Source organism: Atractosteus spatula, chromosome 14 (assembly GCF_055471065.1).
Source record: "Atractosteus spatula isolate fAtrSpa1 chromosome 14, fAtrSpa1.hap1, whole genome shotgun sequence".
Classification (NCBI taxonomy): domain Eukaryota; kingdom Metazoa; phylum Chordata; class Actinopteri; order Semionotiformes; family Lepisosteidae; genus Atractosteus; species Atractosteus spatula.
Genome location: NC_142719.1, coordinates 1,080,190 through 1,095,421, shown reverse-complemented (window position 1 = coordinate 1,095,421; position 15,232 = coordinate 1,080,190). Strand labels below are relative to the sequence as shown.

Below are 15,232 nucleotides of genomic sequence, written 5' to 3'. Positions count from 1 at the left end.
TCCAGTCTGGCTCACCTCTGGTGCCTCGTTACTGCTGTTAAACCAGTAAGGAGTCAGTTTGTTAGTCAGTTTGTTAGTCAGTTGGATTGGGGTGCAAGCTTGCAGACACGCAGCCCTGCAGGACTGGAGCTGGACTGCCCTGACGTGTCGTTGGTGTCGATTTAGAAGAGAGCTCAGGTTCTTCATGCTGGACAGTCCTGTTGCTCTTCTTTGTTGATTTTCGTGCTGCCCTGGTGTTGCTGGGGGGTTCTGTTGCTGTGTTTGAGGACGGGGCTGATTTTCCTTCCACTAGATTACAAAGTTTCTTAAAGCACACGGGAAGTTCCAGAGCACAGATGTGGTAAAATTGAAATGCCAATGTGAAATTTGGACAGGACACCAGGGTAACACACCTACACTTTTCGAGAAACACCCTGGGATTTTTAATGAGAGATTCAGGATCGCTATACTGGGGCATCAGGACCCACACAGACCGCAGGGAGAGCGCCCCCTACTGGCCCCTCTAACACCTCTTCCAGCAGCAACCTTAGCTCTCCCAGGAGTCTCCCATCCAGGTGCTGGGCTGCCAGGTGGGAGTGGCAGGGTGCCATAGCTGCTGGCCACATTGTTCTTACAAATCCAGAGGAAGGCTCCCTCTCTGGAGGCAGCTCGCCCCTGACTTTCTGCCCGAGCTGTTTCAGCTGGATCGGAGTCTGCTGGCGATGACATCGCTCCCCTTTCGAAGTGGCCCTGAGGGCAGGGGAGCCCCCTTCTCAAGCTCTCCTGGGCATCCTGCACGTGTGAGAGAGGAGGGATTAGCCTTCTTCTTCAGGAGGGTGTCTTTAGCGGCCATTTATTCTCAAAAAGGACTGAATAAAAAACATTTAGGTATTGAAATGAGTAAAAGTCATTTACAAGCTTGCATTGGGATGGACAGATCCATTTTTCCCCTCTGTGGGCAAACTGCCCTGTCCTCTTAGTGAATTAGCTGGGCAGGTTGCCCACAGTGGAAAATCCGACCCAAGCCTTTTAAATGTTTGTCAGAAGTAAAGTACAACAAGAGGAGTTTGACATGTCTGCGGCTAGCAGAGCAGACCGTGTTTTAATGGGACTGATGGCTCTGTGGCTCACAATGCAATGTACTGGACTCGCTGAGACGGCGATCGCCAGCTGTTTATCGGGGCTGGACTTCTCCCTTCTGGAAGAGGTAACGTGTGCGGAGCGGCGCTGTAGACCCCGAAAAAAAAACAGCTGGAAAGAGAGTCATTGACCCCCTTCACGCGCACACATGACCCCCGGGCGACCCGACAGCTCACGGAGGTCCAGCTGGATCCTGACCCAGCTCACCGAACCGAGCTCGGCCGCAGCTTAGCAGAGCTGTTCCGGCTGTTCGACGAAATCAGAAGAAGAAACCCTCCGTTTCCCTTCCGGAGAGCGATGCCCGCGGCGCCCCGAGCTGGTCCAGGTGATGTCAGCGCGTCTCCCCGCCGAGCCGCCGCGCAGCGAGAGAGGAAGAGAGGGGGGAGAGAAAGAGAGAGAGACTTCTGCACAGCGCAGAGGGAGGAAAAAAGTTGGGCAAGGCGAGGACGCAGAACTCCCTTCCCTCTCTCTTCTCTCTGCCAAAACTTTAACAATTCCTGAACACGGTGGATGTGTCCTGTTAACTCTTCGCTCTGCTGGCTGACACACTTTCTGGTGTTCATGCGGACCAGTGCGGCCAGGGATTAGTCCGTGTTTATTGGTATGACAGTCTTTTTTAATCGCATGTGGGGGCAGTTTTGCGGGAATAGCGTTCTTGCGCGCAGCATCAGGAATCTTTTGTGCTTTTATGGAAGGAAGCCCAGTTAGACATCAGATCGACGTCTTGTGTTTGTGGTGTAAAAGCGCTGGTTTTTTTCCTGGTGGCGTTAGATGCGATTGTATAATATTCGCCTCAGGACTGCAGCGTTTGGGGTTGGAAAACATACTCTTATGAGCCTTAGCCTTTCCAAAAACAAAAATGACCAAATCTTTGTTACCTAGATCACAAAAGCTGATGTACTGCGGCTGCCTGCGGCAGTGCGCTCAGTGTTTTTTGCTGTAATTACAGTTGTGCAATTGCCTGTCATCTGTTTCTTTTTTCGCGTGTACTGTAAATGTAAAAAAAACTAAATGATCCCCAATGCAAAGAGTGTTTCTTTAATTGTGCTGCTACAGTTAAGGTAAACTGAACTACGACGCTGTTGATGCGCAATTACATTCTGAAATTGTGTTCTGGAGTTACGTATGCCACGTACAAATATTAGTACTTGACTGAAAGCAAAACCCTAAAAACGTGAAGCTAGCACACAAGCAAAATTTGCACGCTCGTTAATAACATGCCTGACTACAAGAATCAAGTTTCCAAAACTTTGTAGGCATTGTGGAGCCCTCTTGTGGTTGTGTGCGGTACAACAACGCTTCGCATGTGCAACCTCCTCACAGCTGTCTGTCCAATTTTCTTTACATTCGGCGACTTCGGCATTCAGGGAAATGGAAATGAAAATATCTGCTCCACAGGCACGGAGAGAATGTGTGACACAGCTGGGGTCTGTGATGAGAGTTGTAAGTGCTTGACGCCGATGTGCTTCTCAGTTCTGGAGCTAGTGCAACACTGCCAACTCATCAGCCCTTTCCTGCAGAGCCCGGTGAGCTCCAGCAGATGGCGCTGTCCTTGTCCGGTGTGCCTGGGCATGAAAACCTGAAACCTGACACCTGAAGAAGGCTCCACAGCCGAAACGTTATGTTTTCTTTCTTCTCTTGTCAGCATGGAATAAACCTATTGCTTGTTTCTCTGAAAAAGTGAGCTTACAAAATGTGCTCTGGTGGGTGCACATGCATGCTAGTGTACCACTGCCTCCTGTCAAAGCATTTACCGAACCGCCCCCAGCTGGTGAAGAGCCTGATCACGTCCGTTAATGAACTGAGAGCTCCGCCAGAGGAAGAACAGGTAAAGGTCTGCAGGTCACAGGGGAGACAAGCTGCCTGATCGCACAGACTCCACGGGCTCGGCGCGGGACGCAGAAGTGTTGTTTTGTCTGACGAGCGCCTCGCTGCCCAGAGCCCTTTCCTGCCCGCGCTGCTGGTGCTCTACGCTGGTGCCTCTGCTCCCGGCGGCCAGCCGAGAGGGGGCTCTGTTGAATACCCAGTCCGCGGCCCGAGCCTGGAGTCTCTGCTGCAGCGGTCCGCTGGGCCGATCCCCCGGAGGACCACATGTCGGATCTTCACGACACTGCTGCTGGGCGTGAGCTCTGCGCTCGTGCTCTCTGTGGCTCCTCACGGGCCACAGGCGCCCGCACTGCCAACCCCGCAAACCCCTGATCTCGCAGCCATGTGCAAAATCCTGCGGCGCAACAGGTTAAGAACAACGTTCCAGTAATAGTCTGTAATCTAAGGCCTTTCAGTGTTCACGCCCATTTGCCTGATGAATCACTTTCAGGGTCCAGTTAAGAGTTTCAGCTCCAGCTGTTAATGTGTGTGTGTGTGGGTGAGGAGCGAGTGTCAGGATCAGGTCATTGTGTCTCTCACCCCTGCAGGTGGGATTGGGGTTGTTGAAAGAGCCCTGCACTGCGGTCATCCTCTCTCTCACCCCTGCAGGTGGGAGCTGTGCGGCTGACACACGGAGGAGACCATGTGGGTGACCTGGCTGGCAGTTGTCTCAGGCGTGCTCTGCCTGCTGAGCATGATGCTGTCATGTGAAGGAAGCCAGCTGTCCTCTGCTACAGGTACTGCGCTGCTCTTCTTTCTGCTGTTGAGGATGGTGCAGCTGTTGGTCAGTGGGCCCAGCTGTGCTCACGGGCGGGACGTCCACCCCGCGGTCCTGCTGCCAGTGTTGTAGCTCCGCTCTCCGCACCCTGGCTGGCCAGCAATCAGGAACGATCAGCTGACTTCTTTTGAATTTAAAGAGATACGTTTAAGCAGTTCCAGATTTTCTCCTTTTGTCGGGAAAAAATGAGAACCAGGAGCAAGCTACACTCTTCTATTTCCATTTGTAATCATGACCAATGGGTGAAGGTCTGTTATTCAGAAGATAAATGGTTTCTGTGGTGAGTGAGGATATTGCTGTGTAGATCTCACAAAAGATGTGGAAAAGAAAGACTTTCTTGTCTTTAAAAAGCAGAGGCGGAAAATTCAGTCTACTACAGATTTTCCAGGATTAGAAAAGAGGAACAGTAGTCTTTCTCACATTTTCCTTGGTTGAATGCAGGAGTTGAAGTCAGGAGCTAGCGTGTTGAAGGGCTTAGGCGTGTGAGAGTGAGGCCCTGCTTGGAGATCTGGGTGCTCTGTGGCTGCGAGGAGCCTGTGGGGAACCCCAAGAGCTGGCGTGAGGTTTGCGGACTGGCGGCCCCTCAAAGGCGCACGAGTGCCAGTGCGCCGCCTGGCCCGGTGCCCTTCAGACGCGCTTGGCGTGACCTCCTGTACGAGCTCTGATGCGCGGGGGCTGCGGCGAGTCCCGGCAGGAGGGATTCTCTCTCAGTGAGTCACTGACTCAGTCACGGCCTCGCTGGCTCGCAGGGGGAGGCTCGGAGCTGAATATCGCCGTCGTCTGACTGCATGTGAAGAGAGGATTTCCCTGCCTCTGTGGCTGCTGTTCCCAAACCCACGCGCACAGTAAGGAGTATGAGTCTCCAGTCGCAGATCTTTTCAGGATTTTGCACTGAGTCAGCGTCCCCTAACTAATTCCAGCCCCATCTCCACTTGGGAGCCCAGGCTGCTCCAGTCCTTCTGAAATGCTACAGTAGCAGCCCTGGAAAAGTGTGGGTTTCCTGACTTCACCCCAGTGTGTTCCTGCAGCCACTCCTGCCACACAGTTCCCAGGGCTGACCGGCAGGGCGGGTGCGTCTGAGGGTTCAGAGGGGTCTGGTGTCTATCAGGGGATATTGGCTCAAAAACGTATCGACTTTGTAACAGACAGGCTGCTGCTGAGTACAGCTACATTTATAGTGAAGAGTACATTTGGAATGGCCCCACAACGATTTTTTAATAATTTCACGAGTTCTCAAGCTCAACATGGGCTGCAGGCTGTGACGTTTTCCCCCTGGAAATGAAAAGCACCTGAGTCTTGTGGATCTGCGGCGCGGCCCTGTGGGGCCCCGTGAGCGGGCAGGGGCAGCAGGCGGCAGACAGGAGAGAGCCACGTGTGGCCCTGTACCGCAGCAGCGCAGCGGCGCTGGTGTTCTTGACGTCGGCCTGTCCAGGACGAGCCCGGAGGAATCCTCTGCTTGAGGAGCTCACCAGGTCGGCCGTTCCAAGTTCCGCTCGGCTCCAGCGGCCTCAGATGTCCTCCAAGCAAACATCAGGACTTGGGCACCTCTTGTGTGTCCAAGTGAGTCACTCTGACAAAGACCAGTGGGGACATGTGACAAGTACCCTGAGCTCTCGCTGCTTCCCTCGTTCCCAGGGGCGTTAGGAGAGACCCCTCCAGCCTGAACCCCTTCCTCCTATGTGACCTCTCCCTCTGTGTGGTTCCTGCCTGTACCATAGGGGGTCACCTTCCAGCCCTTCAGTCACACATCCCGGTGCTCCTGCTGCTGAGAGCACGCCTGCGTTCCTGCTCTCCCCCGACCCCCGAGTGTCTGGCGTGGGCAGCAGGGGACCCCGGGTGTAGAAGCAGCAGGTCTCTCCTTTCCTGGGATGTAATGTGACCAACAAAAGGGAGGATGTTTCTGAATCCCTCGTTTTGTCCCATTGAGCGGTGAGAACCAGGCCTCTGAAGTGTCATGTACAGCCCGTCCTATTTTTACCATCTCTTCGGCCAAAAATGTTTTTGGCTTTTGAACGGTGGAGCCAGGCTGTTAAATGCTGAGGTTTGGCACTTGTATGCTCCTCCCGTTGCTGTTACCAGATCGTCTTTCTCCGTGGCGAGGATGAATAGCCTCTTGTATTCTCGTCTCCGGGCAAAAGTGGAGTTTGACAAATAGGAAGTGATAAAATCGTTTATTTTCTTGCCGCGAAACTCGTCGCAGATTTCATTAAGGGGAAAGAAAGCAGCGCAGACGCACACCTTTCCTGTCGTTTACTGTGTAATTGTTTTTGAACAATTTTGAGGCAGCTTTCAAAAGCAACTTCTTGCCATCATCAGTACATAACTATACGCTGCTTAATTAATTGCTGAAACATGCTGGAGGCAGCTGTGGTTAACATACTGCTGGGAGAGGCTCCCTGTTGTGTTTTAAAGCTGAGCGCTCTAGTAGGTTTGTGTGGTGGAGGGCTGGTGAGCAACGCAGAGCCTGCTCACTTCAGCTTTAAAGAGAATAAAGAACAAGCAAGTCGAGCTTCCTTCTGCGCTGAAAGAGAGAGAGAAACACAAAGTTTCAGCAGCTGAACCTCAACAGCTTGGCAGCGGAAACCATGTGTTTCTTCATTCTAGTTTTCAGGGTGGAATCAAACTTTCCCTGTTCCTTTGCAGCCAGTGCACACTAATGCAGCTCCCCACTGGAGCCTCTTAAGAAGAATAAACCGCTTAATAACAGAATGCTCCTTCCTGCTCTTCGAGCGGCTCGTTCTGGAGAGCCCTGCGTCCTGTGCTGGCCGGCGGGGCTGTGTGAGGACCCCGCCGCTGTGCTCCGTGCAGGTCTGACCAGTCCAGCGCCCTGCCCTTCTCTCAGACAGCCGCTCCTCCCCGGGGCTGTAATCTGCAGACCCAAGCTGACGGTCAGGCAGCGTGCCACTCCAAAACACAAGTGTGTGAGAGACGGGCCCTTGTTTTCCCTTCCTCAGGTTGTGATATCCTACTTAATAAATGACACCATGAAAGGTGAATGGGACCCCCCCAGCCGCTGGGTAATTGCAGGACATAATAATAGTAGGAGCAAGTAAAGGTTTATTCCCTGCTGAAAAAAGAAGAAAGAAAGCACAACGTTTCGGCCGTGGAGCCTTCTTCAGGTGTGACTCCTCTTCCAAGCTGTAGCTGAGAACAGGGTGCCAGCAAGCACACACTTACTGTTGTTAGGAAAATTAAGAAACTAAGATCCTATAAAAAACAGCTATTTACATAATGAATGGTCTATAACTGTATTTGCAGGAAAAAAATGGGACTGCAAACAAAAATGAATTGGCCTTTTAAAAATTAATAGCATTCAGAGTCGCAAAGCGTATTAAATACATGTAATAGGTTTATTCCCTGCTGAAAAGAGAAGAAAGAAAACACAACATTTTGGCTGTGGAGCCTTCTTTAAGTGTAACCTACGCATGCTGATGCAGCTACCCACCTGAACTATAATAATAATAATTCATTACACTTATACTGTATAGCGCTTTTCTGGACACTCCACTGACAGCACTTTCCAGGTCATGGGGATCCCCTCCAGCACCACCAGTGTGCAGCCCCACCTGGATGATGGGATTGAATTTGGCCAGGATGCCGGGGTAACACCCCTCTTTTTGAGAAACACCCTGGGATTTTTAATGACCACACAGAGAGTCAGGACCTGACTCATTTTGCGTCTCATCTAAAGGACGGCACCTTTTTACAGTATAATGTCCCCGTCACCTGATACTGGGGCATCAGGACCCACACAGACTGTGGGGCAAGCGCCCCCTACTGGTTCCACTAACGCCTCTTCCAGCAGCAGCCTTAGCTTTCCCGGGAGTCTCCCGTCCAGGTACTGGCCAGGCTCGCACTGCTGAGTGTCAGTGGGCTGCCAGTTGGGAGTTGCAGGGTGATACAGCAGCTGGTTAATTACCAGTAGTAGCTCATGGATTCAGGTCCCTGCTGCTGTGTCCCAAGGACAGGGTGCTGTGCTGTACCCCAGTTACCCTAGTCATGTGAGTGGGCTGCAGTAATGGACTAGCGTGGTCTCTAGGGGAGAGGAGAGGAGTTCTCTCCCCTCGGGAGGCCGCTGGGGTCCGAGTCCGCTTGGCCTGTGTGGCTTGCAGGCCCGTGCCAGACCGCGACCCGCTGACACCGTCCCCGAGCCTGACAGTGCTGTGCTGGCTTCCCAGGTGCCCGCTGCCCCGTGCTGCAGGTGGAGGACTGGAGGTTCCGGCCCGCTGAGCTCCAGAGCAACATCACAGGTGAACTTAGTGTGTGTGCACTGCGTGGACAGGACAGCATGTGAGAGACAGAGAGACGGCGGGAGAGGAGTCTGTTTGCCACATGGACATGTCCACTGGGAGTCTTCTTCACACCCTTCTCTCGGGACGGGCACAGTACAGCAGGCAGCTCCACTCAATGTAGACAGTACATCACAAAACAGTGAATAATGACAGTACTGTATGTACAGACAAGAAACAGACTGAACAATAAATATGTGGTAGCCATAACTGAGCCACTAGTACTGCTTGGCTGTCCACACACAGGGGAGGTCTGGGGGGAGGACTGTAGACTTACCCAGCAGACTGACTACAGTGGACAGTCGGAAGAGGGACCCTTGGCCCTGAGAGACCCTGAGAGGCATGCAGACTAGGTAGCCTGTTTCCTTCCCACAACCCTTTGTGTAAAGAAGAGCCTCCAGTTCTCAGAATTGTCACTTACAGACAGTTTCCACTCTGTATACTAGAGGGAGCAAGGGAGCAATCGGGTTGAGTGTACAGTACTGTGCATGCAGAGGTGCAGAGGGAATGTAAATGCGTATAACAAGAGCGGCACTCTGCCAGACACCTGGGCCGGAGCCCCGGGCAGATAACGTTTGCCGGCTGTTCCTCAGCTCTTCAAGGTTGACAGGCAGTTGATTCCAAGCACACAAGAGGCTTGAGCACATTTAGCATCCCATTGTCAGAAAGGCCCCGGGTGACAGGAGGGCCTTCGCCTTACAGAGCTCATCAGGTTCTCCCTCTCCAGCCCCAAGGCCAGTACTGGGGACGAACTCCCACTCCCACCCCCACCTCCCTGAAAGGGACCATTATTGAGATGCCAGCCAACCCTAACTGACTGGGACAAAGCGGAAAACATGCAGACTCCACACAGACAGGCACCCCATCTTGACATCAAAGCTAGGAGCCTGGGGCGGAGAGGCAGACAGCTATCCCCCATGGCATTGTGCTCACTGTGCTGCAGCCTCCTGTACTTCCAGGGGTTCAACGGCTTTGACTCATCTCAGAAATGTGACCCAGCATTCCCAGTGTGGCCTGCCTTTCAGATGTTACCTACTCTCCTGAAAGGAAAATTTTTCAAATTGTGTTTTTTGATTTCTGGTGACTATCTCCCGACTTACTGTAGTTGTTAAAGTACCATCTGCTCCTTTGGCGCTGTCTTCAAAGAACGTCAAGGCAAAATTTTGAAAAATCAGTACTGAAAATTAAACTTGGAAAAATATTTGGGGTGAAAAGATAAATCTGCAAATGCTCAAAGTAACTTCAGGAAGTAAAAATGTGAGAATTGTTCTGAAGAGCCAGTCCTGAGTCAGAATAAATCCTTACTGAGTGTTTGTATTTCAGCAGGCTGCTCAAAGTCAATAGACAATTGATTTCAGGCCCACATGGAGCAGGTACCAGACTGCACAGAGAGCTGGAGTCCTCTCTTATCTTTTACAGCAAACTAGATTAATGAAGCTCAGAGGCTGAAGAGGGAGCTAAGCGGCCAGAGCTGTGCTGGAGATTAATACAGTAGAACTTGTTATCAATAAAGCGTCTCTTCAGAAGATGATTGATGTCCCTGGCTTCTCTCTCTGGTCAGGTTTCAATCTGGTGAGGAAGTTTGCGCTGCTGAAGGCCCCTGAGGTGAAGAAGATCCGGAATCCCAGAGGCTCAATCATCCTGAGACTGGGAAACCTGCCTCTGATCCGGCCCACTGAGTAAGACTGCCTCTGATCCGGCCCACTGAGTAAGACTGCCTCTGATCCGGCCCACTGAGTAAGACTGCTTCTCTCTGCCTCTGATCCGGCCCACTGAGTAAGACTGCCTCTGATCCGGCCCACTGAGTAAGACTGCTTCTGATCTGGCCTACTGAGTAAGACTGCCTCTGATCCGGCCTACTTAGTAAGACTGCCTCTCTCTGCCTCTGATCAGCCCCACTGAGTAAGACTGCCTCTCTCTGCCTCTGATCAGCCCCACTGAGTAAGACTGCCTCTCTCTGCCTCTGATCAGCCCCACTGAGTAAGACTGCCTCTCTCTGCCTCTGATCAGGCCTAACTGCTCTCTAGTGCACAGTCACCAGACAGCAGTGTCTGCTTACAGAGAGGTAAAAGGTAGGAAAGTGTTTGATCGGCAGAGGCAGTATGTAAGGGCTGCTGTCTTCTGTGATTCAGTGGCCAGTTCTGGGACTGTACTGCTTCTGGCAGAAACTGCTCCAGGCTTGTTCTGCTCTCTTCATTGTCTCTGGCTCTGGGAGTTGTGGTAAAAGTCTAGCAAGCTGCAGCTGTTTATGGAGTTTTCCCTATAAAAATACAGTTGCTGCATTTCTTTTCAATACGAACAAAAAATCATCAGTGTTATAAAATCACTTGGTGTGTTTGATATGGATGTGTAATCTACGATTCTGAAAGATGTATGGTACACCTCTGAAGAGTGGAGCTTTTTGATTTGACCCCCTGGTCTATATTCTCCTTATAATAACTCTTACTGCTCCGTGCTGATTGAATCTATTGATCGTTTGCAATGGCTTGCTATTTGTAGATGATTACCTCTTTCCCCCTAATTAAGTAAAAAAGTGGTCCCAGTTATTAGTTATTGACAAAACACCCTGTTAAAGATCGATCCTCAGAAATGTGATCCAGCTACACAATCTGTAGAAATAAAAGAACTAACTAAAAGACATCATACCTCCATCTGTCTTCTGATTTGAGGTAAATTAAAAGTTAATTGTTTTTGGTAAAGACCCAGATGAACGTGGCTTTGAGGATGCAGTTGGTTGACTTAACTTCTAGAATGAGTGCAATGATGAGTTGTGATCTTTGCTCAATGCAGTACAAGTGTCCTGCTTGTTGGCTGTCTGCCCTGAGCTCTTCTATTTTTGCTTGTTTCTCTCATGGGCTGGCTGGATATCAAAGCCATTCCAGAGCTGCTGTATCAGTTTGCACATCTGGATTTGAATATGCAAAAAAGCACCACATCTGGACTGGAAATTAATTTTTAAATGAGTGTAATTTTTAAAATATTAATCCTTCTGCCCTGTTCATGGCCACTGCCTTCGCCTCCTCAGCCGTGTCGAGTGAATTCCTGACGACGGAGCTCTGGGTCAGAAGAGAGTTCTGTCAGCATGGTGCTGCAGAGGCCTTTCCTGGAGCTCAAGCAGCTCTCCAGCACTGGAAGTGGAGGGGTTTGAGGGCTACAGAAGCAGGGACTTTCAGTTTAAGAACCGGATGGACAGCAGGGATGTATAAGCAGAGCAGCGTCTCGGGAGCACGCAGGACGTCTCCGAGCACTGCGCACCGGAGAGGGGGCTCAGAGGGCAGAGCAGTCGGCTGAGGGAGGAGGGAGCTGCGCTGAGGTTCTGCAAGGTTCATCAGTGAACCTGTCCCTCTCCTTGCACACACGCACACAGGCCCACACACCCCCTCTCAGTTTGCTCACCAGAGCAACATGTGGTTTCCTCCCTGAAACTGGAGCTCCTGGTATTCAGAGTTTTTCTTTTCTTTATCTTGTTTCTTTTTCCAGTGAATGCTTCTGCTATTAATTTAATATTCCAGAAGGTCAGGAGCTTGGCTCTGAGAATTTGCAGTTTGTCTCCTAATGGTTTTATCACAAGTCAGGGAGGTCAGTGCGTCACAGAGATTTCGCGCCACGTGTGGAACTGGGACAGAGCCCCCACTGCTCCCCTCTCCTCGTCTCCCCCTTCCTCTCGCAGTCAAACCCATTATTCAGGAATTAGCCGGTCGTTTGCAGTTTCCGTCTCCCACTGGAATTCAGCAAGAATGAGTTCACTCTCTCCAGCTCCTCCAGCAAATTCAAACATCATCACTGGCCGTGCTCGATCACAGCCTCGCGCAGACGGCCAGCAGATACAGCACCGGAAGAAATGCGGAATTATTTTAACACCAAAGAACAAAAACACCTGCCCACGTCATCCCTGCGCTTTTTTCATCTGTATATTTTGCAATTCATTTTGAAGTATGAAAGATCCCATAACAATAATAATAAACTTTAATATGGCACCTTTAACAGTAATTGTTTCAAAGCACTGTTGTTTCTGTATGTGTGCAGAGCATTTTTTTAAAAAAAAATAACTAGAGAATACCCACAGAAAACCAAAATACTGTTCTTCTATCCTGAATTCGGTGTTTAAATGGGATAAAACCTCTGTCTCTCTGAGCAGTTCTCTCTAATGTGTGAGCCCCCCTCTGACCACGATGCTCTTTTCTCCCCTGTTTGGGGATAGAGATCATTCTTGCTTGGTTTTCTGCTTGGCCCTTTAGCTTTTGTGCACAGCAAGTTGGAACAGGACTCCCTCTGGCCTCTTGCTGTCTGTGTGTATCTTGGGCAACGAAGAGGAAAGTGCTCTTTGTTTAGACTGGATTGTGTCTGTGAAGGCTGTGCCGGGCAGCTGCGCTCTTCATTTCCTCTGCACCGGCTCTCCAGCGTGATAAATCACTGCCTTGCAGGCCTAGACTAGTCCCACACATACAGACTCTTACCTGAGCCTACAAGCTGAGGTGCCTTTGAAAGCCAGTCTTCCTGAACGCTTGTTTCTTGTTGCTTGTCTAGATTAAATGTAAACAGATAAGCTTTTGGGTAAAACATGCAGTATCTGTGTGGTTTCATGTTTTCCTGGCTTGGCATGGATCTCCACTAATTTTCCCCAATGTCTTTTTACAGTTGTTCATAATTTGGGTTTTAGTAAGTCACCAGTAGATCACTAGTATGGCACTAATAATTTACTAATTTGTCACCAGTAGTTCACTAATACCTGTACATCACTGAGTAGTTTGCTAGTCAGTCACCAGCAGCTCATTAGTACTTCTTTAGTAGTTTATTAGTCAAAAGTAGATCACTAGAATGTGACCAGCAGCTCACGAGCTCGTCATTAGTAGTTTACCGTCATTAGCAGTTCACTAGCCTTCAGTCTCCAGTACACCAGTGTAATAGTGTATCATTAACAGTTCACTATCATTAGCAGTTCACTTGTCACTAGACTAGTGTAACGGGTTATTGTGTGTCTCTTGCCCCCAGAGAGGTGTTCCCCCGTGGACTGCCGGAGGAGTTCACACTGGTCATCACTCTGCTGCTGAAGAAGAAGACAGCGAGAGAAAACGTCTACCTCTTCCAGATCTCCGACCCCCAGGGGTACCCGCAGGTACAGCTCGGGGCAGAGCTTAGGACAGGCACGGCTGCGAGCCTCCTCTTCGGGCACGGGGGGGTCCCGCTGTCTCTCTGCGTTTCTCAGCTCTGCCTTCACACCCCGTCTCTCCGGGCAGCTCTCTCTGGACCTGAACGGGCCGGACCGGACCCTGTCCCTGCGGGCACGGGCGCGGGAGCACCAGGGGGACAGGTTTGTGGGCTGCACGTTCAGCGGTGAGGGCGTGGCCTCGCTCTTCAACTTCCGCTGGCACAAGGTGGCCCTGAGCGTCCGGGCCGGCGCCGCCGCCCTCTACGTGGACTGCAGCTCCATCGAGACCAAGCCGCTGGATGACAGGCGGGCGGTGGAGCCTCACGGACACACCCTCCTGGGGATCCGCGCCTCTGACGGGGCAGCGGCAGAGGTGGGTCTGGGGGTCGGAGAGCTGAGTGTCCACTGGGCTGTAGAGAGGATACAGACAGGGCTGTGTGTGGCGTAGTCCTGAATCCTCTCTTGCTCTCTCTCACTCTCTCCCTGTAGTTTGATATCCAGCAGATGACGGTGTACTGTCACCCTGGCCTGGCCATCCAGGAGGCGTGCTGTGAGATTCCTGGCGCTCGGGTAAGAGGTGCTGCACGCAGGTCCCAGGAAACCAAGAGTCTTCCTTCCGATTCCTGTTCCCCATTCCCGTTCCCCAATCCCAGCCTCGGCGTGTCCCAGCACTGTGCTGCAGGACAGCAAGAGCTCCAGCTGTGCAGGTCCTGTGACTGTACCCCAGTGAGCAGGCTGACCAAGTGAGTGGCCGTTGCGGGAGACACACTGCTGTGCTTCTGCAGTCCTGCTCGTTGTCATCTCTCAGCTTGCAGTTGCCGGATAATTGTCGACTCCCGCACTAGAACTTCTGTAGACTTGATTGCTCCAGCTGTGGAGCGGATTTGCAGATGCTGGAAGAAAGGGGGATATCGTCTGAAGGGTGGGTATGGTGACCCCATGTCTGTCCCTGGCAGTGCCCCCCTGACACCCCAAAAAGCCGGCGTGCCGCAGAGAGCAGCCCGCGGTCCAACCTGGTGGAGGTGGTGCCACAGCCAGAGGGCAAGGTGTACACACGCTGCTTCTGTCTAGAGGAGGGGCCCGGGGACACACAGGTGAGCCTGGGCAGCGCATGGGGGCTGCGTCACTGGGGGAGTGGGGTGTAGCTGCGGGTGTGAGGGAGCTGTGGGGTGTAGCTGCGGGTGTGGGGGAGCTGTGGGGTGTAGCTGCAGGTGTGGGGGAGCTGTGGGGTGTAGCTGCGGGTGTGGGGGAGCTGTGGGGTGTAGTTGCGGGTGTGGGGGAGCTGTGGGGTGTAGTTGCGGGTGTGGGGGAGCTGTGGGGTGTAGCTGCAGGTGTGGGGGAGCAGTGGGAATGTGGGGTGTATTGGGTTGTACAATGGCCCTCCCTAGATAACAGTCCTGCAGATGTTGGTGTATTTTTAGGGCTGTGATTATAGTTTTTTACTCAAATATCCAATAAGGAAGTTCAGTAAGAATAATAACTGTTTTTAAAAAATTGCTTAGATTAAAAAATGCTGTTGACATAAACAAGAAAGAAAACGATCCAGTGGAAGTTTCAGGAGGTGTGTCAGGAATGCTGTGCCCCTGAGGTATTCCCTGGGTGATGGACGGGGATCAGGACAGGTCAGGGTGCACGAGGGGCGAGGGGGGCGCAGGACAGGTCAGGGTGCACGAGGGGCCAGGGGGGCGCAGACAGGGGGTACGGCAGGTAAAGTGGGGGAAGAGAAAGCTGTCTCTGAAAGTGAGCGCTGACCTGTCACTGTGAGTAAGGACGTGCAGAACCGACACTCACGGCTGCCTGCTTCTCACGCTTTCCATGTGTGGCGCCTGCTAACTGACACATTACATGTGACACGTTACATACACGCTAATATACAGGACATCCAAACATGTAGGAGCACCTAGGGTTTTAGAAGCATTTTCGTGTTGTGGCTTCTCAAAGACCCTGTATTTCATACAGCTGCACTGATGAGGTTTTAATTCACTGATCACGCTTACTGGGAATACTGGGAGCTGATGGGCACTCCTGTAC

General features: G+C 51.7%; 1 protein-coding gene across 7 annotated transcripts in view; it reads left to right on the top strand.

Moving 5' to 3' along the window:
* The first annotated feature begins 1,550 nt into the window (after nt 1-1,550).
* Nucleotides 1,551-15,232, top strand: part of col16a1 (collagen, type XVI, alpha 1) — a 58,281-nt gene continuing 44,599 nt past the window's right edge. For all 7 annotated transcript variants that reach the window (XM_088931750.1, XM_088931752.1, XM_088931751.1 and 4 more), the window contains exons 1-8: nt 1,551-1,720; nt 3,595-3,722; nt 7,942-8,013; nt 9,614-9,731; nt 13,045-13,168; nt 13,290-13,574; nt 13,691-13,771; nt 14,158-14,295. In XM_088931750.1, coding sequence (XP_088787876.1) covers nt 3,629-3,722; nt 7,942-8,013; nt 9,614-9,731; nt 13,045-13,168; nt 13,290-13,574; nt 13,691-13,771; nt 14,158-14,295 — 912 coding nt within the window. In that variant the 5' untranslated portion in view covers nt 1,551-1,720; nt 3,595-3,628. The remainder of the gene's footprint in view (nt 1,721-3,594; nt 3,723-7,941; nt 8,014-9,613; nt 9,732-13,044; nt 13,169-13,289; nt 13,575-13,690; nt 13,772-14,157; nt 14,296-15,232) is intronic.